Source organism: Gasterosteus aculeatus, chromosome 10, assembly GCF_964276395.1.
Source record: "Gasterosteus aculeatus chromosome 10, fGasAcu3.hap1.1, whole genome shotgun sequence".
In the NCBI taxonomy this organism is placed as follows: Eukaryota; Metazoa; Chordata; class Actinopteri; order Perciformes; family Gasterosteidae; genus Gasterosteus; species Gasterosteus aculeatus.
The window spans coordinates 8,578,688-8,606,362 of NC_135697.1; the positions used below are offsets into that span (position 1 = coordinate 8,578,688).

Genomic DNA, 27,675 nt, shown 5'->3' on the forward strand with positions numbered 1-27,675 from the left:
TCTGAGTTTTAAAGTCTTTCCTCCGTCCAGCAGCAGTTCAGGCCAGCTGTCACTGTATCGTTTCATAGATTCAAAGTCAGGTTTTACTCAGCTTTGTTTCTACAATGCATACCCCGAGGCAAGGTTTTAAATCTAGTCTAAGTGAGAAAAGGCATTTGAAGGATTTAAATGAAATTTCAATATTTTGACACCTGAGAGAAATGCATTTGCCACACTTTCAATCCACACTTTCATATTAAACAGGTAGATCCTGTTTAAGGTATTATTCGACAGACACCCCAAAATGTCTTTCCTTTCCTTTTAAATACCGGAGATGGATGAGCTCCTGTTAACAGGTCCTGCCAAAAGAAGGGCTTTCCACTGTTCATCATCATGCAGACAAACTGATAAAAACATGGCCGAGAGCCGGGATTAGAGGACAGGAAAATTGCGACAACCTGGTTCCTGATTCAGCCATTTCTTCTTTATGTGATTGTCGCATCCAAAAAAAGATTTATGCCAATGATTTGTACCCAGCACTACTTTTGACAGCTAATATCCTACAACAATCAACTAGCAAGTCTGCAAAACGGGCTTTAAACAAACCATAAATGTGTACATCCCAAAATCTTAGAGAGGACAGTAAATTTCCCTTCATGTAATCTATTAATGAAAAGCTCCTGTTTTCAGAGAAAAGCGTGCATGTAACCTACTGCTTTGATTAGAGGGTGGTATTTTTCTTTTAAATATCATTGCCGTGCTATTGGAGGCATTAAATCCCTAATGGAGACAAAAACATCTGCATTTTAAGTAACAGGTTAAAATTAGAGTTCTGAAACATACCTCCAAAGGAGTTGAAGAGAGTGAAAAAGTTGTTGTCCCGGAAATCCGCCCAAAACTTCTTAAAGTTTGAATGTTTCTATTCGTATGACAAAGTTACTGTTTGACGTCTTCTTTCTTCCTGTGTTCCCTGTAGTTCGAGGTTTGGGATGTGAACCCTTCTGGGTGGGATGATTGCTCCAGCAGAGAGGAGTACGCTTTCTGGTGTCACCCCCCCTTAACCTCCCCCTCCCCTTCCTCAGTGGTGTGGGGAGGGAATGAACACACTATAGAAAATAATGCAGTGTAAAGGAACTTTCCTTAGTGTCCGGAGAGACACTGTCAGAAAAAACAGGCAAAGTAGTTAGCGGGTAGATTTTAGCCAGTTTGGACTGATATTTGGATTGGAAATAACCAAATCTGACACAACAGTTTTATTTTGCAAAAAATTAAAACTTTAAAACTAACTTGTGTTTATGCCAGTATGGGCTAATTTACTCAAGTAGGTTTTCAATGAGTTTATTTAAAGCCGTCCCCAGGGTGGTCCGACATTGGCCTGAAGGGGGAAAAAGGCCTTCTCCTCCCTGGTTTGTCTCTGTGTAAATACCTGACACAATTAGAGGGGAGCGTTTCTGTACATGCTTTTACAAAGCTGCCAGCCGGTGAACCAGTTTAATTAAATTTACACCCTCAGTTCTAGGAATAGAGAGAGACACAGCGCATGCAGAAAGAGAGGGAGAGGGAGGAGGTCTTTTACGTTCATTTTAACAGAGACATACTATTTGGAGTGAAGCAAAGTAACATAAACAACAAGAGGGATGGCCGTCCAGAGCGCATGTGTCCACGTGTGTGGCAACTGTGTAGAGTACATGTCAAAATGTCACCTGTCGGAGCACACAGCTGGCCTGAATAACCTGTGAATGAACACATCATCAGTTCATATGAAACTAAAAAAGGATTCAGAGTGATGGTTTATTGCTGACAACATCTGATGGAATGTGTTTGACCTTGTTTCAATATTTCAAACCATTACCAGTTGATCCATCCTGGCTCAGCTTGTTTAAAGTGCTGGAGGCTGTGACGAGGATGTCTCAGTGAAGTCTGGGCTACACTAACTATTCAACATCAATGTTCAACGTGAATTTGCTAGTGAACATTTTCAGTGAGGGTGGTGGAGCTTTCTAGAGTTTGAGTGAAGTAACATTACTTGATGATCTTTTAAGAGAAAGCCTGTGTAACAAATAGTGTTTGAAATCCTTCCTGAACAGAAGCTATAAAACTGCATTATGCATAGTACAGTATCTAAACTGAAGATGTAATATCAGAATATTTCTGCATGCCTCTGACAATTCTTTTCAATGTTTTGATCCCAAAAGACCCAAAGAAAGGGTGCAGGCCAGAATTATGACCATATTAACAATTATAGAACATGGAAACATATATATATATATATATATATATATATATATATATATATATATATATATATATATATATATATATATATATATATATATATATATTATCTATTACAATTTAACATTGTAGCCTGATATATGAAATAAATGTGCAGCACATTTCAGGATATAGGTTACTATTGATTGTTATCAATTTAATCCATACTACCTTGCACTGTCTCTATGACACAATATACATACAGAATACAATGGCAACTGTTTGTTGCCACAGCAACCGAAGTTGCGTCACCGTTTAAGAACCGACGTGAAAAGCACCGGCAGCTTCCGTTCCCGAGCGACAGAAAAATATAGAAGAATATAAATAAATAAAACGTCAGTGTGAACTCTGCCTTTCACCCTTTAATTCTAGTCACGTGGGACGTGGGTTTATATAAAAATAGACGAGTCTCGTTTTTTATTTAACCAAAACGAATCGGAATTTGTTTCCTTTGTACCACACGGAAGTGTTACCGATGGGAACGGAAACCAAATATCTAAACAAACGCAACGCTTGTTAGTTAGTTAGTTAGTACTAATTCCCATTCGCATAACGACAGAGAGCTGAGAAGATGTTTAAAAATACGTTTCAAAGCGGATTCTTGTCAATTTTATACAGCATCGGAAGCAAACCGCTTCAGATTTGGGATAAAAAGGTGAGCATGCAGAATACTACGAACCGAGTTTAGCCGTGTTAGCTAGCCGCGCTAAAGCTAACCCGCGGGACATGTTTTGGGATTAGGCTCGCTAAATTATCTCTTCGTCGCAAGACGAATACTTCCTTCTCCGTTGCCGTGTGTTTTGGATGCATTGCTCAAATGTTAATGTGTCACACGAACTTCCATCGACTATTTGAAAAGTGCGGTTAATCGGCTTCACTTAAAAGTATAAATGCGTGTTTAATTCGTCTCAATTAGCACTGTCAAGTTTCTTGTCATGTTATTTTGAAACCAACCTGAGGTTGCATTATAATTCTAAGCAATGTTATTGATTTGGGGGGGAATTTACGTAATTGACGGGGCTGATATTATTAGTCACCTTCTTATTCAGGAAGACCCTTGTACTTAGTTAGGATTCAATGTTAGCATTAGCAAAACACAAATTGGGCCGAAAAGGAGATTACCAAGCAACAGGTGACACATGTAGAGAAGCATTTGTTTTTTTGTTGGATCTGCATTGCCATTGAGATCATTTCTGCGCGTAAACTAAACATGGTATTTCTGTGTCTTCAAAGGTGAGGAATGGTCACATCAAGCGAGTTATGGACAACGACATCCACTCGATGGTGTTGGAGGTTGAGGGGGCGAATGTCAGGTCAGGAGTTTATGTTTAACTGATTCTTCAGCTCAGGTCAAGCAGTTCAAGCACTTGCCACCCTCATCCATGTCACTCGTCTTTGTGTTTCCTCTGCTCCCTGCAGTACCACATATATAACATGTCCCGCAGACCCCAAGAAGACATTGGGCATCAAACTTCCTTTTCTAGTAATGATTGTCAAAAATCTCAAGAAGTATTTCACCTTTGAAGTCCAGGTATGGTCGGCATTCCTGCAGACACAGACAGCTTCCACGGCTCAAGTGTCGGAACAAACAAATGTGCGTTTCCCTGCAGTCACCAGAGTCATGTTTTCCCCCCCCCCCCCCCATTGTTGAAAAAAAACGCATAGGTGTTAGACGATAAAAATGTTCGCCGGCGGTTTCGGGCAAGCAACTATCAAAGCACGACAAGAGTAAAGCCGTTTATCTGCACCATGCCTATGAGGCTGGATGATGGCTGGAACCAGATTCAGTTTAACCTGCCAGACTTCACCAGGAGGGCCTACGGGACCAATTACATTGAGACGCTGCGTGTACAGGTTAGTGCACGGAGACCAACAAGGAGCCGGCTCGCTTTACAGATGAACTTGTGCGATTGCGGATCCTCATGTCTGATGCGAATGCATTTAAACTGTTTTGCTTCCAGATCCACGCTAACTGTCGAATAAGGAGAGTATACTTCTCGGACAGACTGTACTCTGAGGACGAGCTCCCAGCTGAGTTTAAACTCTACCTGCCGGTCCAGAACCCGAAAGCGAAGGTGATTAATTTCCATTCCATTAATCCATTCTAAATTCAATACTTCAAACTGTAACTTCAGGATAAGCTCTAGTCCACTGTGTGCTAATAAGGGTGACGTGGCAAATAATTTGCTTTAAAGCAGAATAAAGTGTGGAAAGGAGTGTGCCGTTTTAAAAAGTTATATTAACTGATTGCATTGGGAATACAGAAAGGTAAATGTAACATTTAGTCATGGTGAACTTACACTAACAAACACTTTTTACTATAAAGTTTTTAGTACTCCGCAGTTCTCATCAACGTAAGCAGCTCAAATGCCTGTTGCTGCTACTGTGGAAAGTTTACAGTCTTGTAATATTTGACTCTCACAGCTCTATGCTAATTCTCCAGCGAGGCGCAATGACTGAATTCTTCTGTTAACTTTCCGCTGAGTTTCCTTTGAACAGAGCAGTTTTGCGCCGTAGGGTTTGGAATTTTGGTTAGCGTGGAGGAAAACACTGCAGACCACCTCACAGGGAACCACCTGACACACACAACTCCGCTCTAACAATTTTTTTTGGCACGTTACAGGGATTCTAACTTGCGAGAATAAGTAAATAAGTGATTTGATTTTTAGAAGTTTGCCCAACTCTTGTTTGTGTGTTTTATTTCTTGCAGAAATAGACCTTCCCATCCTGAACAAATCCTCCAGACCTGATGTGGAGTCACTCTTAAGACTTGCCTGTATTAATAAACATTTTGTAATTCTGAATCTCTGTACAGTGATGTTTTTAATGCTGACGGTAATCGTTTAATTATAGTATACGTTTTCTAGAAACAATAGTTTGTGGCACGCGTTCTACATCCTCCCGCTGGAAAACATCACAAGTAAATTGCTGATACTCACTGTTAACAGCTAAGAAAATGACCACTAAATAATAAGTCAATTTGTCAAATATAAATAATATTTATCAAATGACTCACAATTTGCATTCCAAAAACAATTAATCTTTGGATTTCTGTGTACAGAATGAACAGGTCAGTGATACATTCATTTAACTATATGCTGTTTCTTAAGCATTTCATACTCGTAGAAGGTGCAACAAATCCACAGAAGAATTTAAAAAAAGATGTGATGAAGCTTCTAGTGTTAAACTCCAGAGGACAACATCCTGTCAATGTGTATTTTACAACAAAGTAAGACAAAAGTAAACAACTTAATTGAGTAAATAGAATTGAAAACATTTGGGATTAGAGTTCTACTCAAGTGTTTTTTTTTACTTTTCACACCCAACTAAGAATAAAATGTACGGAAACGTTTTGTATTTTCTCTGTGTGGTACTCAAAACGTGTGTTTATTAACGTGCTTATTCTGTAATGTTTACTTCACAAATGTCATCCGCTCGGTTGGCCAAAGTTAACACCGATTTTAAAGTGGGTCACATCTGTTGATAAAAGTGGGTCAGACAAGCTACACACTAAAGTCACTATTTGTTCACTGAAATACAAATAAGCTAATATGGTTTATGCTTTCCAAAGTGACATCTTGCTTTCATGAAAACCACAGAAAATACTGCTTTGACACAACACAACACAACAGTAAATCATCAGCTCCCAAGTATTTCAAATATGAATTTAAAGGCATTGTGAAACTATTGGCATTGATCTTACAAAGAAAGGCTCTGATTTTCCATGATCAGCCAACTGTTGCAATATATTTGGTAAACAGTTCAAAACAAAGGAAAAAAAACTATATTAACTATAACTATACTAAAACTATATTAACTTTATTACGACAATATCCTTCTTGGCAACGTTTTTAAGTCAAATTAAAATATCTGAGAAGTATTGAGAATTTATAAACAAAAAAAAGCATGATTCAAATTCATTACTAGATTTAAATCTATAAATCAAAAACCTTTAAGTCAACAGCAGGCCTCGCTTTAAAGTGCAAAAAAATATCCATTGGTTCAAATCAATAAATCAACTAGTGCATTAAATTATCATATGGCACATCATAAATAAGGACAGTCACACCGACAAAATGATACAAGTATAAAATAAACCTTCTGCAACACAAAGACAGTAGTGCAACAGATAACACATCCCAGCCTGTGTTGCGTTACGCTTGCATTGATGTTTGGAGACGCTGTACAAATAAAGTCACAAAAAACCCTTTACGGTTTCCACTTCACATTCTAGCATCTAACAAGTCCTTTCAGTTATTATAAAGTTGTGTGGAACTCAACTACTGCATCAACCGGTTTATCTGGCTTCATCATTCCTTGGTTTTCTTTGGACGCAAGAAAGAAGCGGCTTCTCAAACCACTGACATGGAAACAACATTTTCATATCAGCGCTGTGGTGGCAGAAGTACGTTGCCCAACTAAAGTGGAATGCTGCTTTAAAGCGAACACTTGTGTTGTTCAAATCCCTTCCCGGCCTACAATGGTTCATTTCTCTTTAGTGCAAAAATCAACAAGTCAACAAGTATTTTCCTTCATTCACATGATGAGTTGTCCTGCACGCTGGTGTGCGTGTTTACAACATGACTTGTGTGTGTTGAAACGCGCACTTGTCCGGCACTATGTCGTGCTCCCGTGATGGATGACATAGTAGTCGTGGACGTACATCAACACAGCGACGGGCTGGCCAATGATGAGAGAGATCCACACAGCGGCGTTGCCATAGTTTCCAGTCAGGAATCGACCCACAAACCAAGCCAGGGGAACCTGGGAGAGATTAGAGTTCAGAGGTCAGATTGTGTTTGCCTGCTGCACAGCAGAGATTTATGACCATTCAATGCTTCTTACCTGCGTCATCATTCCCATAAAGGCCCACAGCCTAAACATCTTCAGAGGAATACTCACCAGGTACTGAGGAGAAATTCAAGATATCAAACACAGAAAAACAGGCAATATGTAGAAACTGCAAATTACTTGAGAGATTTAGCTGCATCTGCATCCAGCGCATCCCAGCTGTGAGCATGTACAGATGTTCAATAAAAAAAACCTGCACGGGACTTTTAGGTTGAATGAGCAGATGTGTAGACTTTACCTCGTGGAAGAAGGCAGACATTAGGAAGATTGCGGTTTGAGCCAGAAACTTGTTGACTCCCTTCCTCAGCATCGGCTTATAAAAGTGTCTTCAACACACAAAAAGACACACTGATCTAACAGATCTGCCCGAATAAATAGTGGTACACAGCTTCACTTCTTCTGGATATCATTTCTCAAAGACAACATGAAGGAAAGTTAATAGACGCTTGGTGCTCACCTCAGACACCACTTGTGAACTGGGATGTTCCAGTTGGCCCAGAAATATGTGACCGACTCAGAGTTCCTGAAATGTACGAAAATAACACAGTTTTGAGAATTTGACGTCAAGATAATGGGTTATGAATGATGACTGAGTGCACCAAGAATAAAGACCTGTATTCATGATCCCAGCTGAAGGTATGATCGCTAGTTGTGTCACAATCAAGATGAAATGGGACTCGCTAACTCAACATGTTAAGACTGTTACGCAGTTTCTTTACGGGTACGCTTTATCGTATTCGTGTGCACTTGCACTGTTGGATGTTTCGTCAACTCACCACCAGTCTTTGTAGAACTCTCTGTCTCCAAACTGCAGCAGTTCTGCCAAAAAGTTCATAGAAGAGTGGAAAAACCAATAGAAGAATATTAACCATATCAGATGGTTCGGGACCTGAGAGAGGAAGACGGGGGTCGTCAAAAAAAGCGTCACGGTAACAATGCGGCTACTATGTTGCTACCTTCTCCTCTAAAATATACTGACAGTTTAGACAAAGTTCATGGTTCAAAATACGGGATTTAAATGGTAAAAAGTGGTATCTTTTTCAATTGTATTCCTTGGTTTTCAATCCGCGTTGTGCTAGGATACCATTGTGTGTCCAGTGTGACTGCAGAACGTTATGATACTCACAGCTAACTTCAAGAGGCGCTCTACCATCCGAGAGAAGTCCATTTCCTGTGAGCGACACAACGACAACTTTGTTATTAACGGTGCCCTTTAGACAAAACCTTGCAGTCTACGGGTGCTTGTTTGTTGCTCCCCAGAGATCTCTTCTCTTTGTCATATGTTTGTGTGTGTGTACACACCTGGAATGGTTTCATTGAATTTTGTATGGTGGGAACCATCCACTGGAAGACACAAAACAAAAATCGTTTTAGGGGTGAAAACTGATTTAAAAATGCAGATAATTCTGTGGGGTATTTTGTGAGTGCGACATACCTGCTGTATCAACCCCACCAGGAGCTGCATAATGAAAAGCTACAGGAAAGAGAAAGAGCGAATCAAAATCAGGATCCTCTTGGTTTTTCACTTAGAAAGATCTCAGTTGATCCTACGACTTGTTGTGTGTGTGTCAGTGTTCCCTCTCACCATTTCCAAAAGTCTTCTTATCAGGAACCGTATGCGTATTCGAGGGGACCGTGGGAAGTTCAGCTGGTAGCACAGAGTCGGAGCGAAGACAAAGTAGTACATGTCTGAAGACAAAAAAAAAGGAATCAAAATGTTTATTTAAGACTGTTTTCACTATTGTAATGTAAACTGTGCAGTTTATCGTCATGCCATCGTCATGGTTACCTCTGTGGGTGAGGTTGCCCGGATAGGAGACATGAGAATGAACCGCCGAACCGTTCAGTTGCGACACGGACGGACCTGTTACACAGACGCGTGAAAACGGAGATGGTAATCAAGTGTTACTTTACGTCTCGCACGCTCATTTTATTGACTACAGTGAGGCGGGAAAGCTGTCAAGTAGCGCTTAGGATGAAAATAGCTTCAAAACATGCAGCTTTAGCCTCCGTCTGGGTGCGTGACAGGATCAGCCAAAAGCTGCAGTTTCTCTTGTAACCAGTAGGTGGTGTTAGCAGCACAGTTCTAATATAAAACAATCCAATCCAAGTGAGAGCTCATGTTTGTGTGTTTTAATCACATTTTATTTACAGTCAGTCTGACGGTTTTGTCCAACCTGTTGGCCACTAAACTGTTCTGCTAATGATCCCTCTGCCCTGCGCTGTATTCTGCACACGGGCCTGCTCCCATTCTAGATACCATTTATTCAAATTATACAAATTGTAGCACTTAAATTGTACTTGTAACGTCACTCATCTATAGCAAATTGTAAATTGGCTTATTTATTATTGAGCACTTTCTTGTTTCTTGTTCTCCTGAGTTTGTACCCTTCGGTTGAAGGCACTTATTGTACGTCGCTTTGGATAAAAGCGTCCGCTAAATGACATGTAATGTAATGTAATGTAATTCAACAGTGTGTGTGTGTTGATATACTTACATGAGTATGAGCGTGTTAGTCTCTTGGCTTTTGCTTGTCTGATTTCTCGACACCACTTGTTGGTGTCTTGGTAGGAGTACAGCTTGAGAAACAGCACCGTGTAGATTCCTAACGAGAGCACGCCGCCCACTGACACACGCACACACACAAGAGCAATAAATGTTTTTTTTTTTTTATAAACAGCTTTTTAAATTATAAAAACTTGATTCACAGAATTTGGATATCAGTGATGACTAATAGGCAATTGCACAAAATACATTTTGTCTATGTGTCATAAACATGTATGTGTTTATTATGCACCTGGGGTCATGGACGTCACAGTAAGCACAGTGGCTGCAGGGAAGATCAACACGGATGTCAGGTTAATAATATGAAGAATGCTTCCGGTCATTTGGGAAATGGTGCCCTAGGAAAGATACAATTAAAACACACTTAAAAAAATGTTCTTCACCACGGGCCTCATAATAATACTTATAAGTAAGCTACAATTATCTGAACAATAAGAACATTCAGGCTCCTTCATGGGGCTCAGAGATGTACTGCAGATGAAATGCTCATGGTGGTTGGTTGGTTGTGTAAAGTGCCTCCTCCTTGATGGGAGGTCCCTCAATGATGAATATTAAAAAAAAATCAAATCTCTTTTGAGTTAAGCTATAGGTTTGCCAAAATCTCTGAACAAAGTTATAATTGCAATGTCAGGTTTTTGAGGAATGTATCGGCTAATTAACAGAAGCAGACCGAATTGAACAGGCTGAACTTGCCGTGTCTACAATAGTAAAGCAATGACATTTGCAAGAATGAAAATGTAGGCAAATAGTTGTGATTACTCACCACAGCCAGACGCCTCTCTGTGTACAAGACTGCTAAGATGAACACATTGGACACTGAAACACAGGAGGGACAAACAGGCTCATCACATAGATGGGAACTAGATTGACTTTATTTTATTACTCGGTGTAACCGCAGACAGACAGACAGACAGACAACCTGGTGAATATTGATTTAGTCAAACATGATGGAAGGTTTCAGATACGAGCCCTGTATTTTCTCTGAATAGCTGGATTCCATTTCATTAAGATTGTCTATTATAATGATACCTGCTAGTCAGGGGCCCATTCCTGCACGGGACATGTATTGTTTTTTTAAATGCATCGACAAAGAGACAATGTCCCCCTGAGTGGCCCTGCCTTTGGGTTGATAATCAATAACAGAGCTCATGGTAACTGGGCTTCTGTCTGCCATCATGAGCTTGTTCAATCGTATCAGATCAGCCATTAAAGCCGTGGCTGTAAGGCTGTAACACACGTTTTATTACTGTCAACAACAACACGTTGTGTCACAGTGATGGAGACTTGTGTTACCGATCACTTGTTTACCAATGAGGTCAACACCTGAAAGCTGCCAGAAGGACAAATGTCTGCGAGTCCTTCGACAGGTGCAGTAGAGCTCCATACCAATGATGAGGCAAGCTGATGGCCAGCTGTAAGGGTCCTTCAGGAAGAGAGACACCACTTGGATCGGGTCCACCAAGATACCATACCTGGACAAGAGAGGAGCGAGTAGAAGGTTTTGATCCGATCAGTCATCAGTGCTTTTGCGAAGAAATGAGGCTGAAAATGGTTTTATGAGTGGTTCACTTTGAGATTGGTCAGTTAAAATGGTTTGGTGTCCACCAAAAAGAGCTATAACTATTGGATAAGAAAGAAAACCTGGAGACACCGTGATGGCACTCAGTCACGTCTCCATAGCAACACATAAACTAAGCCCTTAGTTCACGGGCTGTCAAATGCACTCCTGAATGTTGAAGTCCGCCTCCCGTTCTGATTGATTTTTGAAGTGACCAATCGACATAATGTACATATACTGTGGTGCGCGTTTAGGGTTCATACTCACTTTATAATGTTCTCCAAGAAGAGGCGTGCATTACTCAGCACCTGAAAGAGTGACAGGAGCTAATGAGCGTAGTTCACAAGGACCAACGTTGTTCAGTCCACAATATCCCCCCTCATGAGTCCTCCGCAGGTTTCCATGTGTTTATTTTTATGTGTTTATTATGTGATTTGTTCAAAACACAAATGACACCAACAAATATCTGTCCCATTTTTTCTTTTTGATGCAACTTGTAGAAGCAGCAGATTAAAGATGCTCATATCTTCATGGTGAGTTTAAACGAGATAAGATTGGTTCCATACCCAAATTGAGCAACTTATCCCAGCTGCGATAACTGCCCCCCCCCCCCCCCCCCCCTGCTTCCGCTCAGTGTCGAGCAAAACAAGTTTATCATTATACGATGTGCTAAAGTTCAAAGTTTGAGTCCATCTTAAACTATCGGCGATTTCTGAGATAAAAACCCGACGACCCACTCGACACGGAGAGAGCGCACATGCATTTAGTGCAGCAGCTAAAGAGACGGCTGAGATGACGATGCACAGAGCAGGACACGCGATACGCTCGCACAGTAGTGGTCACGTGCCCCGTTGCCCCACGGCCAACCCGCCTGCCAAGACCCGGCAGCAATGTGGTTTTGGCTTCAACTCTGTCTTTGGTCCGAAGCGGTAACCTTTGCTTTAGTAACCTTCAGCCACGGAGGACCGTCGTGTAGAAAACCCATTCCAGAGAAACGGGCCTCCCCGGAGCGTTGAAAGAAAACATTGCAAAATCCTGTTTGGCATTTATTCAACTGTGCAAATGTGTCCTCTCGTGTCCCTGACCCTGGGAGGATTCATTGTCTTGCTCAAAGACACTTCAGCAGAGGGCATTTCAACTGAACCCAGGTTGCCTGAACAGGTCTTCCTTCACAACACAGCAAAGCACACGGGGGGCGTGCGTTCACGTTCCTCGTCTCACAAGGAGTCGGCAGCTTGGAAACGACCAACAAACGAACTAGTCGTTGACACTCATCCAGCGTCCTTTAAACATCATCGGTGGAAGGAAAAAGTGTGCAGCTGTAAATAGCGGGCTGGTCCCTGTTGCTGTAGGAGCTGTTCACATGGTCCGTTTGGCTGCACATCAGAGGGAACCACGATGCGACCAGCTGATGCATCGATTGTTTGGATCATTGTTTGACTTTAGCTTGTTGAGGTTTAAACGTAGCGTCTCTCCTCGCTGCCTGGCTGAGTCCTCGTATCAAAAACAGGCCCACTGAACATGGTGCAGCGTCCTAAAAAAAATATATATATGTTTCACTCGCAAAGATTTATTTTTGGCCCCGATCTAATTCTTCTTAACATTGTGCCTTAATATTGAGCGCTTTAGACCTCCAAACAACTGGAATATTCTGATATAAAACACACTTCCTTCAATCTTTAATTTAAAGAAGAGGTGCCGCTGTTTCGAAAAGAAGCTCGTAAAATTCTTTACTTTGCTGACCGTCTTTGTTTTAAGGCTGTGAATGATTTGAATTAGAAGCATTTCAAAAACACTTTGCCTTCTACACTCAAAAGGGAAAAGGGAAAGAAGATGAACAACACATCTGATGTCCCATCTGCACAAACGTGCTCCTGCAGCTGAAATTTAAGGAAACTGGCCAACAGTCCCGGTTATTGGGGACAAATGACACAACTAAGCCGTGTGTGAGTGTGTCCCTCCATCTCCTCCGCCCACAAACACGCACACAACCTTGCGGTTCCACTTCACCCTCTTTCGGCCTAATCCCGATGGCTTCCTAAAAACGGCCTGAACAGAGCGATGCGTCCCCGCTGACTATTTTTTTCAAAGTCAAAATTAATCCGGCCCCGGAACTAAAAAAAAAAGTACGTGTCCACATGTGCAACGTCGGAGTCACAACCTGTTGCAATCACAACAGGGAACAAAGTTCATTCTTCTGAAGATAATCCCGTCGGCTGGTCTGAACAGAAGCTCCTGCTAATTAATTTACTCGACACGTGGAACGCTCGTCTCATACATTTGAGTGGTCGGCTTTTGTTGCGGCTCCCTAGTGATTCTCCTTACTTTATCCTGGCAAGGTTAAGATGTGAAAGCTTAAACTGTGATGCACACAGACTTTTTTTTCCCAGAGCTATAAATAAAACGATCCCTTAAGGAAGATTAATCTTTTGGGTTAATGTTTTATTTTTAGAATGTCAGTATGAGAAGCTGTGAAGATCCATCAAGGCACTTAAGGGTCATGTTATTATTCATTAGAACGGGTGACTTTTAAAATTAAACCATATAATGCTGATTGACATGGGTCAAATAAAAGAAGACACTACAAATCCAATCCATCTACATAAACATTTTTCATACCCGCACATTTCCACAGATGCCACCTTGCGCCCCACAATAATCTCTCTGATGGAAAATCCCTGCACTGCGTTCATATTCGTCATTTTGCAGTGTGTGTTCGACGTGAATCGTCACTTTAATCCGTAGGATGTTGACCGCAGGTGTACTAGAACAGAAAGTCTGATGAGTCAGCTTCAAAATATAAAATAAACTCACTTGGATTAAAGTGCAGCCAATAACCTTCTTAATCAAAGTCGTAGAAATGAGTAAATATTGCAAATAAAGGACTGGCAAACTGGCAATGATTAAATTTGCTGTGCACGCATGTTGGAAGACATGAAAACAACTTATCAGACCTCTCACAATTTCATGTGTCACAAGAAAGTCACTGTAACGAGTCCAACTGGAAGTTCTTAAAGCAATGACCAGAGTCGCTCTGTGCTACAGTAGCTGGCAGCTTAGTACACAGTGCAAGTGGAAGACAAAGAGACAACTGTGCAGCTGGGATAGGAATAATAACTCTTTCAAAAAAAAAAAAAAGAAGATGAATTGCGTGTCATGTTTTCCTCCAGAATTTACGGATGATTATTTGTGGAGGTCACAGTACATTTTGACTCGTGAATGGACACGTGCGGTTCGACTCACCAGCATCACAACACACCAGTTGAGGATTCCTCTGTAGTTGCTGTAGCCGCTGGCTGAACTTAAGAGGGACTCCTGGAGGACGTGACAGCTGCATGGAAACACAAAGTCAACAGTTTTACGAAGGATCTCTGGTGCTGATGGAGCTCTCTGCATTCCCTCCTGCCTGTAGATCTCCAAGAGCTCGGGCATGAAACTCCAGTCGCTCTCAAGCCTCTGCCAAGGAGACGTGCATCTTGAAACTACACACAACCAGACATGTTATAGTCAATTAGGTTTTAAAGGACGCTGCATAATTCAAACGGACAATTCATTGCGGCTAACGTTTTTTTTTGGTTGTATTTTTCCCCCACACAGTGTTCGATTTGCCTTTGCAACATAAATAATTTTCTAGCCTAACAGGCTTTTAAATTAATTAATTCATATCCAGTAGGCCCACAACCGCACCAGGGCCATGAACAAGTTGTGAAAATGTAGGTTTTAAAAAAAAGTATTGACTAATTTCAACATTTCAACATTCTGGTGTTGGCGTTTTCTCTCCATGCCTTCATGATATCAAGCTTCATATCTTTGGTGTGAGGTGCGAGTAAAACACCAGCCAGCATACAACAATAAGCACAGGTGGTTTCAAAGGCTGAGGAGGCTTATCTGGGGGAGTGGGTGTGTTATCATAAAGGTTAAGGGTCATAAGGTCTGCTGTAAACTTAAACCTGCCTCTTACACCATTAACTGTTTCTACTAATCAGACCAATGTGTACAAGTAAAAAATAAAGTGCAAGTGTGTGTGTGTGTGTGTGTGTGTGTGTGTGCGCAGGGGGGACGTTTGCTTCTATTCACAGAAAGGTGTTGGACGTGGAAGATGAATTTCCAAATACCAAAAAGGCAAACAGTTATACCGTTAGCCCACTTCTGCGGCCACGGGCGAAAGTATCCGTTGTGGTTGAATTCAATATAAGTTAATATAAGGTTACTTATGTACATCCGTGAAATCCGGTTTGTGCGCGTGACGTCGGGACGTTTTTTTATTTAAAAGCCGGCAAACGTTACCTGAGCCTGTGGTTCAAATCCTCCACCACGCTCATCTGCTTCTTCGGACTGTCGGGGTGGTGTTTCTGCCCCGACGCCCCCGTCTCTCCGCCCGCCTTCCCGCCGTTGCTCGCCCCCACGTTCGCCTTGGCCGCGGCGGGACGCCCCGGCGCTTTCTTCCCGGCACCGTGACACTTGTTCCCGTTGGTGCGTTTCGCCGCTGCGGCTCCGCCACCGTTGCCGGAGACGGTGATCCTCCTCCGGCGGGTAACGGGCCCTCTCATCTCGGCTGCGTCGCTCATTTAGGCGGCGTGCGGTCACGCAGCTTCCACCCGTCTGACACGGCTGGTCAAGCCGCGGTCACCTGCGTCTTTATTCCCATCCGCGGGGTTACATAGAGAGCTGACGGGCGAACGCTCACGACGCGCGTCACCGCTGGTGGTTTGACGGCGTTTCATCACCACCGGCTCAGGTTGCAGTTGTCATTAAGGTTGCCAGATCTGTGTTTTTAACTGACATCCCCCTATCTAATCCACCTCCGGAGTTACTGTTCCACAAAAAAGAGAAGAAAAATAAATGTACTGGGTCATAGTGGCATGTAGCACCAATGCACCTCAATGTTCAACTATTTGCCACAACAAATGAAGGTGATGACATAAAACAGTATTCATTTAACATTCAATAACTAATCTGATGTAATAGTAGACCCACAGACAATTCCCCCCAATCACTGATTGAGAATCAGGTTTTGTTGTTGCCAAGTGTATGAATTACAGCATTGCAATATGTGTTCCCTCTAGAATCCAACCTAATCCAGTTTTAGCCTTCTAGCAATCTGCAGGAGAATGTATGTCTTTACCTATTTAAAATGGATTTGTTAGGATTAAAGCATTGCAGGGTTAGAATTTGCTCATAAAATAATAGGATATTAAAGTTGACATTACACACACACAAACAATATTGCATCTTTCACCTTGTGTTGTGTTTTACCACTACGATTCAAATGCTGTAATGGTTTCTGTCCTTTTCTTGTGGTTGTGGTTTACAATTGTATCTTTTCACGCTTGGAAGCAATATTGCCCATGTTATCATAATAACACAGCATTATTTAACGTCTATGACAATACTCCAGTTTCTTACAGCCGTTGTATATAGCTTCACTTTCAAAAGTACGTCACGTCATCGTCAACCACATCTCATTGCTCAAATACGACGACCAAAAAAATTGCAATCAAGTCAATTTGCGAACCAAACGGGAGCCAATGGTATTCGTGTTCTGTGTCACGTGTCATTTATGCCCAATCAGAGCGTTGCAGGATGATCTCGCGTTAGGTTGAGTCGGATACAGCTGTTGAGAGAACTGATAACGTATAGTCAAATATCGTCACTGTTTTTAGTTGTTTCGAAACATATTTTTAATTTGTTGATTTGTCTATGGCGCAACACAACCTCCGTAATTCGCTAAACGGCTTTTAACAGGATGAAAAAGCTGAAGAGGAAGAAAGAAACCGCAGGAGTCGGGTTGAATGGGACTGGATCTGTCACCAGAGGTAAGCCATGCCGACAAATAGGTAATAGGTGACTGTTTCTATTTAATAAACGTAACGTTACGCTAGACTCAAGTACTTCACTCCAAGCTAGCTAGTTCCAGCGTTAAAACGAGCCTGCCTATTTACAGCTGCTGCACGTGCAGCAGAGATAAGTGAGCTTGAATGCCCGTTAAGTTAAAAACTAATTATTCAGCCCGCTGACACAAACAACAAGACACCAATGACGAGTAAATATCCCAGCAAAAAGACGCCGGTGCCACACTTCTGTTCAATTCGACAGTAGCTTGTGTCAGTGGTGCCTGCGTGGCAGCCAGTCTGACTACTTCCTGTCAGAGATGACGTCATTATTCACAGTAGTAATGACGAAATAAACGAACACCTGCAATCAGGTGTGTCATCACTCAACTCTGGGTCTCTGAGTTTTTCCCTTCAAGATGTACGCACACTTGATCCAAGCCTCCATGCATAGTCCTTTCACTATGGTCATATTTGTGATTCATGTTGAGGTCGGTTATTATAATGTTTTCTTTATCTTTCTCTCTACACGTATTTCCATCCCTCATTCTTTCCCTCTGTATGTGTCACCACCTTTCCTCGCCTTTACCTTATTGCTACACTGTCTTTCTTTCATTCTTGTATTTCCTTCATCGCTTCATTCTCACCCACGTCGTTTTTTTTTTTTTACAGAAACAAATTGCGGAAGAAAACAGAAGTTGGCTGAGATCCACCAGGCTTTGTTCAGGTTAATTCATTGTTAACTATCAGTACTGTGGTTTGCTTGTTAAGGATTACTTCTATGTCCACTGTTGTGACTCTAGGAAGACATATTCATTTTTTCACATTTTCCCTCAAATCAGCATCTAAGATGGCGTTATATTTAATCTTTTAAAGTATTCCTCATCAAATTGGCTTACATCTTACCAATGAAACACTTTTGACACTGACAAATAAATGTATCCATGACATTCTGATGATGAAATACACCATAACTTGAACGGTGAAGGAACTCAAGATCCCAGTTCACCTACTTACCACAATGGCATTCCTTTAAAATCAGCCTCAAAGTGTCTGTATTTCCAGAAATTTAGAAAGTTATGAGAATTTTGTAACTGAATCCACATATCATTGCATAAGAAAAGTGTATTCGTTTTAGAAATGTGGACACATCGTGCTGTCATCCAAATATACAATACATATCCATTTATATTTTACTAATCCACCACTATTAAGAAAATGTATTGTATTCCTGAGGCAAGTTGCTTTGTAAATTTGTCATTATTTAGAGCTATTAACTTCTGTCTGTATGGAAGACTTGTTACCATGGAGATTTTGCTGTCAGCAGACAGCAGACTCCTAAGATGTGCATCACACTGCTCAAAGTCCTATTCTGACTCTTGCTTTTGCAGTGATCCAGTGGACATTGAGACTCTGAGGAGAGCAGCAGCCAGTAAGGGAGGACTGCTCACTAACGACGTGAGGAGGAAAGTCTGGCCCAAACTGCTGAACGTCAATGTGTACGATCTACCACCTAAACCCGGTTAGTGGTTTATTCACAGGGTTTAAGGTCCACAATACTAGAATCAATGTTATAATGCTGACGATAACAATAAAAATGTGATTTGGTATGGTGTAGGTCGAGATGTGAGGGAGAGCCACAAGGACTACAACCAAGTAGTCCTGGATGTCAGGAGGTCCATGAAGCGGTTTCCCAAAGGTCTGTGTTCTGTCTGTGTATGTTTGTTAAACTCTAAAGCTACCGGCATCACTAGTGGTGCTATTATTCTACTTTTAATCCTGTATAGTCACATGCAGATGTCTGGATATCTGGGTAAAATCTGCAACAGGGCTCAGACATCTGTGTGTTGTCAGCCAAAATCCCAAAGTTGGGAAAGAATCTGTCAGTTCATTCTTGGTTAATTTTTTTTTTTTACTCAATAATCTTTTCTACAAAGAAAACAACAATTTTGTTCCCGAAATAGATGACTGAAAAAAGCAGCTGGGAATGAGGGAAAGCTGGATTTATGACATACAAGGCTCAGTTTAGTTGATCTCTGTCTCTGTACTACAGCTGTTCAACATAAGATGAATTTGATGTCATTTTGCTAGTAAAAGGTGCCAAAAAAGTTCAAACTATGTACTTTTGGAAATTAAAATTGATATTTACTGCACATGTTGTGCAAGGAAATCATGTTCTACCTTTTGATAGCACAGCTGGGCAGTGTTTTTGTGTACCTGGTCACAAGCACTCGACCAGAGTCCGATAACCTTTGTCAAACTGTTAACCACTGGCCTTTTCCAGAGGTTCATTTGTTTCTATTAACCTCTGCTTTATTTATGGTCCTTGACTCTCCCTCAGGCATGGCAGCCACACAGAGAGCCGTGCTCCAGGAGCAGCTGACTGACATCATTCTGGAGGTTCTGAAATGCAACCCTCAGCTTCATTATTACCAAGGCTACCACGACGTGGCCGTCACTCTGCTGCTGGTAGTCGGGGAGCAGATGGCCCTCGCCATGCTGGACACGCTGTCCAATCACCACCTCAGGTTTTTGTTTTCCAATGAATCCATTCATCTAGGCATGCTAGTAAAGTAAAAAAATGACGTTTATTATTTCAACTATTTTAGCAATAATTACTTTTCTCCATCTGTAGGGATTTCATGGATCCAACCATGGACAGCACCAAACACATTTTAAACTACCTGATGCCCATATTGGAACAAGTTGATAGAGAACTACACGACTTCATGATCAGGTAAACATTCACATGCACAAAATCAGATTAGAAAAAATAAGTAGCTATAAACAGCCTGGATTACATTGAAAAAATGTGCCATCAGATCGTAGTCTACTTTAGCAAGGATTACAGGATTACATTTTGGATTATGTAAATGCAAGAATGTATTTGTAAAATAACTGATATGTTCTTGAGTGAAGAAGTTACTCCGGCTGCCAGGTTTTTTTTAGTGGTTTAACTAATATTTGTTTTCTTTTTAATTGTGAGTTATGGGTAATTGAGCTTTAATTTTATTTTCATTAAAAATCAAAGATGAATATGTTGAGTAAGTGCTCCAATTGCGTTAGAAGTGCAAAGTCCTGCACTTCGCTGTGACTGTTTTTTGTAACGGTAACCCAATACAATCAAAAGTCTCCAGATTATATTCAAAAACATTTTTTAATCCAATGATTTGCTGTAGATGACAGAAAATCGACTGCATTTCAGAGTATTCTAAATTTCTTCTTAAGTTTCTTTTGAAGTAATGTAATTAAATTCCACTAGATGGCACTAAAGTGTTTTTCTATAACCATTGAGCGTCATGGCGAGACGCGTATTGAGTGTTTTGTTTGGGAATTGGAGTCCAACTGAAAATGCATTTAGTCTGGTCTCATTGGGGAGTTCCTGTGTCAGATGGTCCAACAGCTGTTTCAGTGGCTTTTCTCTCCCACCAAGATGTGCAACACATTTACCTCTCTTTGTGAAAGGTAATCATCCACAAATGATTCATTCTCTTTTTGAAAGCAGCAAAATGAGAGCTTTTTTACTACACGACCAGGTGCTGTCAGAAGGTCCCAAATCCAAATCCACAACCCTACAGATATTCACAGAGTCAATAAATGGTCCTCACGGTATTTGGATATGTGCACTTGCCTCCGTGTGTCTGCAGAGCCTTCGCTGTCTTGTTGCCCGTTTATAATTGATGCTGCGCCGGCAACTTCCATATTTGCAAATTACCCGTCTCTACTCAAACACGAGCGCACACAAACCGAAAGAGCACAAAAACAAGACATTTCCCCGGCAGAGAAGGAAGGACTCCTCCTGACTTCAAAGTTCGGAACGCTCTGTTTTTGTGAGCACTTCCACTTCCCGCTTACCTTCCTTCTTATCTTTTGCTCCTTTCTTCTTTCCCTCATCCCTCTCCCATTTCATTTGATCTTTTTTATGTTCCCTGTCCTCTGCTCCCTCTCTTCACCCCTCCCCCTGCACATCACTCCATCCACTTCTTTTTGCTTGGGACTCCCTTCCTCCCTTTTCTTCTTCCCCACTCAATGTTCCTATCTAATATTTATTAACAACGAGTATCCAATCTACTCGAGACTCTGTCAAAAATATACAGAGTATTTATGTCAGCACATAACAAAGAATGACCGGGGAAGAGCGTTGGAGGTTTATGAACTATTATATCTATTTTTATTTCAAATTCATGAGGTCAAATAGCTGTGACCAAGGAAAAATCTTTTAAACCACTAATTTCTGAGTCTTTTACTATTGAAGTTTAGCTTCTACAAAATTAAAGAAAGTGCAAATGTTGAATGATGTCCTCCGCTTTGCTTTGTCATGTATGAAAAAATAACCCCGGTGATGTCATCCAGGTGAATGACCTCCTCCTATCAGGAAGCTTTTTAGGAACCACTGTAGCATATGTGGAGTTCTGGGGATTAATAGTCAGCGTGTCTCAACTTCACAGCTCAGACCATTATTTTCCCCGTTCTTTCTCTCGTGAGAACCTGTAGAAGTCTTTCCCTCGCTACGGTTGGCCGAATCCTACTAGTGCATTTTCTTCCTACACTTTAGCTGACAGACTAAGGATTGCCTAAAGTGTAAAGTTGCGCTCACCACCAGGTGTGCCATCAGTTTTCAAAGTAATATCCTGCCTTCCGTGCAGCCGTTGCTTTCCATTTGTCTTTATTACAGTATGAAAGTCAACTCAGAGAGATTTGCCCTGTGATGGATCAGGATGTGATGAATCCACTAACTGATGAGACGATAGGAAACATGTATAGTCTTCCAATATATTTTTATTTTATAACTGCATTTTCATTTAATTCTGAACATAATTTCTGTTTTCTGTTAGTTTGTTACTCACCAAGATGCTCTTGTGAGGAGATTGCTACGATTTTCTGTTTGGATAAAGATTAGTGTTTTTTTAAATTTTATTTATAACCCGCTCTGTGCGTTGTTTTTTTGTTTGTTGTTGTTTACATCGCTTCATGTGTTTCTTACAGATCCGAGGTGGGAACCATCTTCGCACTGTCCTGGCTCATCACGTGGTACGGACACGTGCTGTCAGACTTCAAACACACCATGAGGCTCTACGACTTCTTCTTGGCGTCGCACCCGCTGATGCCCATCTACCTCGCCGCCACGGTGAGACGGCGTCTAAGCCAACAGGAAATGAACAAGAGGGCAACGACTTTGTATTTGTCAGTAATCCAGGAGGCTCACTTGTGAATACGCGCACACACACACACACACACACACACACACACACACACACACACACACTCTCGTATCGCCGTGCATACAGTCAGGCAGAGTACTGTGAAGTCAGTAGACTAGTTAATTAGATACCTCCTAATGAACAGATGAGAGACGGTGGAAGAGGAGGGATAGGGGGAGAGATAAAAGAGGAGCACGAGGGCTGCATCGGCAAACAGAATGACGAGGTGGTTGACTTGGAAAGTGAAGGAGATTACAAAGAAAAAGCATTTTTATACGTTTGACTCTTTGACTCTCCTGTAACACGTGTATGTGCAGGCGTGTTTGTGTACAAGCAATGTTTTGTGTGTGCAAGCATCCTGTTTTTAGGTGTTTTCTCATTTTAAACAGAAGGGTTTTGTGCATGTTGATTAGTGTGTACAGTTGAGCAAATTCTGTGTGTGTTTGTATGGGGGGGGCAACAGAGTGAGAGGTCTGTTTTGAAGTGTGTGAAACAACCAAGCAGAATGTAGTTCATGTTTCCTCCAGCGCACCGTATGAGGGAGGAGCAGGTGGGGAGGGGGGGCGGAGGGGGGCTTGTTAACTCTTCATCAACCTGCTCCACTGCTGAGCCTCACTTGTTGAGTCGCATCACAGCTCCAGTGGGTTTTAACCCCCTCCTCTCCTCCTCAGATTGTGCTGCACAGAGAGGAGGAGGTGAAGAAGACCGAGTGTGACATGGCCATGGTCCACCACCTCCTCTCACACATACCCCAGGACCTCCCATACCAACTTTTGATCGGTCGGGCCGAGGACCTGTTCCGCCAGTATCCGCCGCCTCTACTGGCCAAGCGGGCCACGCTGCAGTCTCACAAGAGGTGAGGGGACAAGAATCGGTGCGCCAACGGGGCAGGAGACGAGTCCTACCAGTGTCTCTACATGGCGTGCACCGTTACTATTCGGCTACAGTCAATTTGATATACCGAATATGCAACAATACAGAACAGTTTAAAACCGAAACACCCAATAAATTCTCTTCTAATGACTCGATTTAGAGTCAGAAAATGTTCTTATTGACCCGACTCTGCGCTTCCTCACTGACCGAATCCTTCTTCCATCTTTCTCTACCTCCGTTTTCCTTCAACCAGTCTGTCCATCAGCACCTTTCAGGCCTTTCAGTTATCCACCCTCCACCAGAGGCCCAACTCTGTTCTGCAACGCCTCACCAAAGAACGGGTCTCCAACTCCAGACACGGTAAGAAAAAAAAATAGTTGCGCATGCATGACATTTTGTGAGATGCTCTTTGAAGTTGGGTGAAAAAAAGAATCAACTCTGAGATTGTAAGAACAAACATTTAAATGACAATACAAAGAATTTGTTTGATGGATCCCCTGTTCCTCATATTTCTTTTGCGGACCATGAACACAACTCTTCACAACAAGGCAATAAATACGTCATTTCCCACGGATGTTTCTCAAGACAATATGTCTGTGATGTACAGGCAATGTAAAATACGCTTTTAAAATCTCCTCAGGCCAAACAATGCAATATTGGAATGAGTGCACATTATTCCCTGCAGTTTCATCAGAATTCAATTAGCGGCATCTAAGATGAAGTGTGTTACAGCCATAAGGAGCACCGTCTAATTTGACTGTGGCAGACAATGAACGGGAGTCTGTAAGAGACAACCTGCTGTCTAAATGTCACACAACGGATTATTATAGCTGCCGATTGATTAAAGTGAGAGTGTTGCTGATCAGAAATCATGGAGCCAAATTAGTTGTTTACTGCTTCTGCCCCCTCCATGTCTCTCCTCCCTGTGTTTTTACATCCCTCCCCCTAACTTTCCCAGCTCCCTTTGATTCAGCTTCCAATGTCCCAGCTTCTCGTGACCCCACCTCTCTGTCTGGCCCCCCCCCCCCCCCCCCCCCTCCTCCCTCCTTGTTCTGTGCTCGCAGCCTCTCGACACTCCGGTAAGGACGCAGCTCCGCCCCGAGACCGAGGCCAGCGGTGGGGGAGCGGCGACAGGATGGTGAAGATGGCAGTGTGGGGGCTCTCCGCCACGCTCGGGGTGGCCGTGTTCGCCGTGGCTCAGACGGCCTTGGGCTGGGGACCCGAGGTGTTACAGCAACTGTTCTGACGTGGCGGTGGGGGATGTGGACTGACGCGTGGTGACAGCAGACACACGTCGGCTCCTAAACCGTAGAGTCACTCCTATAGACAAAGACTTGAAGCGCCTCCCTCCTGCTGAGAGGAATCCTCGGACAAAAACAGGACTAGGTCCTTTATCTTGCCAAACAGGTTGTTGCTACACAAACATTACGAACATATGTACACCGCCAGAGTACCACATTTGAGCTCCGACCGACTCTGAATGGGCCTCCGACCGGTTGGGCCCAGCTCACTTTTATTTTTCCAAATGACCTCAAATGGCCAACCTGTTTGGCAAAAAACAACCACGGGCATGCAAAATGACCGAGGAGAGACTCTAATGCCTTTCAGTCGTTATGCGACTGCTCCCATGTAGGGGGTGCGGTGGGCTCGAACGTGTTTTAGCCCAAGGGCCTATTGTCTCATTATACATCCGAGACACGTGTCTCTGTGCGTTTGTTGTTGGCTGATCATTTTGCTGATAAGTCTTTCTCAGATGGTCATGCTTGTCTCGCTGTGTTTCTGGAGATGGTGTTTCAGGGCCCCCGTTGGCTCAGCAGTCGTATCTGAGAGCTAAAAGTGCCCGTAGCCAGCGCGATGACACAGGAATACAAATTATTAAAGAGTGGTGTTTTCTGCTGAAAGCTTCCAGTTATGAGTGAAGAAAGAGAGCGGGAGAGAAATGGGAAAGATGGCGGGAGAGATTTTGCCTGTAAGCCACTTGTATTAATTGCTTTACTGCAGGTGTCAGCGAGTTACATTAACAGTAGAGTTCCCTGCTGCCCAAAATGTGAACATTATACACAGTTAGCACTCTGCACTGAATGCACACAGTAGGTCCTTTTCAGATGCATTGAGGCTTAAGATGCAGGAGGCAATGGAATACATTTACATCTGTTTTTTGTGTGTTTTCTGTGGCAGTTTTCTGGATGTTGTGGCCTCGCACTGCTGAATGAATTTTCGGAAAACACCAGTACTTTTACGTTCCTGAAATATTTATCAGGCTTGCCCCAACATGCACTCTGAACAGCCATCAATAGAACTACAGTGCACTACAGAACACTCAGTTCTTCTGCATCATATTTCTCTCCAGCATTTTACAGCTAAAGTGATTATTTTAACATTTGTGAGAAATTGTGTTTTATTTCACACAGCCGGTAGATGTTGTTGCCACAAACGTAATCACTGACTTTTGGCGCCTGAATAGTGATTATTAATAATACAGGCAGTTTCCAACTGGGGTAGATATATATGAAACGGGGGGGTTCTCCAAACAGCGATGTGTGCTCTGTGTGTCGACTTTGATTCTGCAATATTTATCAGCTTTCTACTAGCATGTTGCAGAGTTGCATCTAACACAAATGAACCTGGGTCACAACACTCTCAAACCCCCCCCCCCCTCTTCTCGCCGCACTCTGATAAAGTTTCTGGCACTGTTCAGAAAACGACAATAGCTGTCATTTCTTTGGACCGTCAATAAGTCCATCAATAGCGCGTAGCTCCGGTTTCAGTTCAGACACCCGGCCCGTCGTAACCTGTGCTGCTTGTTTGCAAAGCCTCTGCATGTTCCACTTTTCAGTCTGACACGCTGTGCGTCGTGTAATACATGACACATGTGCATGTCGGATGTGATTAAAGCGTGCGTGCGTGCGTGCTTTAGAGAAAAATTGTTGGATTTAATGGGATTTTCTGAATGGGTATTTTAAACAGATATGTGGGGCAAGAGAAAATTATGGTTTGCAATCAAAATTCTGAGAATTTTTACTGCCTAAACATATTTTATTAATTTAAAAATAACGGTTTTTGCATGTAGCTTTGCTTTGCACTTAAGACAGAAATATGCAGGGTAAACACCTTTGACTGTGATCTTCCAACGTCAAGGTGCTACTGAGTAATTGTATATTTATTGCCATGTAGACACACACACACACACACACACAGACACTCATGCAGGGAGAGAGTGGTGGCTTTGCCAGATCATAATGAGGATTTAATTCCTGCCCGTGGCTGTTGGCGTGCTAAAGACTCTTTCTCCTTTTCTTCTTTTCTTACATTCACACACACTTAAACACCAACACCTGCTCTGACCGTAGTCTGGCAGAGGCCTCGGATGAAAAATGATTGAAGCATTTGTTTGTTTTCAATGAAACCAACCAAAATCGTAAAGAAAGATGATGCCTGAGGCCATGTTCAAAGTTAAAACCCCAAAACTGTTTGTATTCCGATTTAGGGCCATGAAATTCTTGAGAATATAGTTAGTCTTTTCGTAGAAGAGACATCATTTTATTTAACTGTACTGCAATTATTCAATCTTGTTAGCTTTTTTTTTTTATAGTTCACATTCAAGTTTAGTTGCATTGTAATACTTAGTTGGTGTTCAAAAATGCTCAAATGAAATAAAACAAAATACCTTAATAACAATAAAAAGAGGAGTAGGAGTTATTTCAATAGCTAAATGTCACTCTTTAAATCCCAAAAACTTGACTTTGATGCCAAATGATGAACTCCGTGTGGTCTGATGAAGAGTCTGAAGTGGAACCTGTGAGCTTGTGTCTCGCCTTTCAAGGCCTCTCTGTCCTCACGTCTGAATCTCCCAAATGCTTTACAGATAATAATGTCTCTAGCCCATAATAACCTGTGTGTGTGTGTGTGTGTGTGTGCATATATAATTTCTATGGGCTTTTAATGCATGTATTATCGCTACCAAACACTTGGTACATATCAGGTTACTTGTACTGCAGTTCTACTCAGACATGCGTTTGACATGCATATGAAGATAATTCTGTCAACGAGGTAAAAACAATAAATAAACAATAAAGTGAACACTTCTGGTGTGAAAGTTATTCTGCTTTAAACAAAAAGTGTTGCAATCCCCAAAAAACAGTTAATGCTTCCAATTCAGAGGATGTCCAAACCATCACACATGTATGCTCAATTATGTGTTTTAGTGCCTAAACAATTAGTTGAGGAATAGAAATTGAATGAACTGGTGCTTTGATGATTCATTGTTGACGAGGAATGGTTGCAGCTTCTAAAATGTGGTGGTTTCTTTTTTCTTCTTTTTTGATGGTTTTAAAGTCTTTTGAGTTTGGGTTGTTCAGACAAAACTCAACATTTTAATACACCTTGAAATCTGGTAAATTATAACGGCCTTTTGTTTGAAATTTACTTTGCTTGTACAGCGTTGTCATGTGAAGAATTCAGCTGCTGTTTTTCTCGATTATACGCCGTACTAAAGGGAATTCCTGTCTTCCTCGGTCTCTATTTGCACTGTACAGCTGTTGC

At 42.0% G+C, this 27,675-nt stretch overlaps 3 protein-coding genes across 3 annotated transcripts; 2 read left to right on the forward strand and 1 right to left on the reverse strand.

Moving 5' to 3' along the window:
* The first annotated feature begins 2,520 nt into the window (after positions 1–2,520).
* On the forward strand, positions 2,521–5,057 carry cfap20 (cilia and flagella associated protein 20). The gene is made up of 6 exons (XM_040188562.2): positions 2,521–2,908; positions 3,487–3,566; positions 3,673–3,784; positions 3,919–4,107; positions 4,215–4,328; positions 4,964–5,057. The coding sequence occupies exons 1-6, from the start codon at positions 2,825–2,827 to the stop codon at positions 4,967–4,969; spliced, it is 585 nt and encodes a 194-aa protein (XP_040044496.1). The 5' UTR covers positions 2,521–2,824; the 3' UTR covers positions 4,970–5,057.
* A 546-nt stretch (positions 5,058–5,603) lies between these two features.
* On the reverse strand, positions 5,604–16,628 carry dgat1a (diacylglycerol O-acyltransferase 1a). Its single transcript, XM_040188560.2, has 18 exons — positions 16,468–16,628; positions 15,516–16,041; positions 14,472–14,559; positions 11,496–11,536; positions 11,057–11,142; positions 10,434–10,486; positions 9,903–10,008; positions 9,603–9,731; positions 8,894–8,968; positions 8,690–8,793; positions 8,540–8,578; positions 8,407–8,448; positions 8,231–8,275; positions 7,881–7,993; positions 7,562–7,627; positions 7,343–7,430; positions 7,099–7,161; positions 5,604–7,017 (listed from the first exon to the last, which is right to left on the reverse strand). The coding sequence occupies exons 2-18, from the start codon at positions 15,794–15,796 to the stop codon at positions 6,871–6,873; spliced, it is 1,566 nt and encodes a 521-aa protein (XP_040044494.2). The 5' UTR covers positions 15,797–16,041; positions 16,468–16,628; the 3' UTR covers positions 5,604–6,870.
* On the forward strand, positions 16,557–27,213 carry LOC120826364 (TBC1 domain family member 20). Its single transcript, XM_040188561.2, has 10 exons — positions 16,557–17,044; positions 17,732–17,786; positions 18,451–18,581; positions 18,678–18,758; positions 19,401–19,587; positions 19,695–19,796; positions 22,046–22,187; positions 22,932–23,116; positions 23,387–23,493; positions 24,198–27,213. Exons 1-10 carry the CDS (start codon positions 16,975–16,977, stop codon positions 24,377–24,379), a joined length of 1,242 nt encoding a protein of 413 aa, XP_040044495.2. The 5' UTR covers positions 16,557–16,974; the 3' UTR covers positions 24,380–27,213.
* Positions 27,214–27,675: the final 462 nt, after the last annotated feature.

Bases quoted from the DNA above. Each gene is read 5' to 3' on its own strand.
- LOC120826364 (XM_040188561.2), top strand. From the start codon at position 16,975: ATGAAAAAGCTGAAGAGGAAGAAAGAAACCGCAGGAGTCGGGTTGAAT. The intron at 17,045-17,731 runs GTAAGCCATGCC...TTTTTTTTACAG, and splicing joins GACTGGATCTGTCACCAGAG to AAACAAATTGCGGAAGAAAA. The intron at 19,588-19,694 runs GTTTTTGTTTTC...CTCCATCTGTAG, and splicing joins CTGTCCAATCACCACCTCAG to GGATTTCATGGATCCAACCA.
- cfap20 (XM_040188562.2), top strand. From the start codon at position 2,825: ATGTTTAAAAATACGTTTCAAAGCGGATTCTTGTCAATTTTATACAGC. The intron at 2,909-3,486 runs GTGAGCATGCAG...GTGTCTTCAAAG, and splicing joins TTCAGATTTGGGATAAAAAG to GTGAGGAATGGTCACATCAA. The intron at 4,108-4,214 runs GTTAGTGCACGG...TTTTGCTTCCAG, and splicing joins TTGAGACGCTGCGTGTACAG to ATCCACGCTAACTGTCGAAT.
- dgat1a (XM_040188560.2), bottom strand. From the start codon at position 15,796: ATGAGCGACGCAGCCGAGATGAGAGGGCCCGTTACCCGCCGGAGGAGG. The intron at 10,487-11,056 runs GTATGGAGCTCT...CCTGTGTTTCAG, and splicing joins ATCAGCTTGCCTCATCATTG to TGTCCAATGTGTTCATCTTA. The intron at 9,732-9,902 runs GTGCATAATAAA...TGCGTGTGTCAG, and splicing joins TGTGACGTCCATGACCCCAG to TGGGCGGCGTGCTCTCGTTA.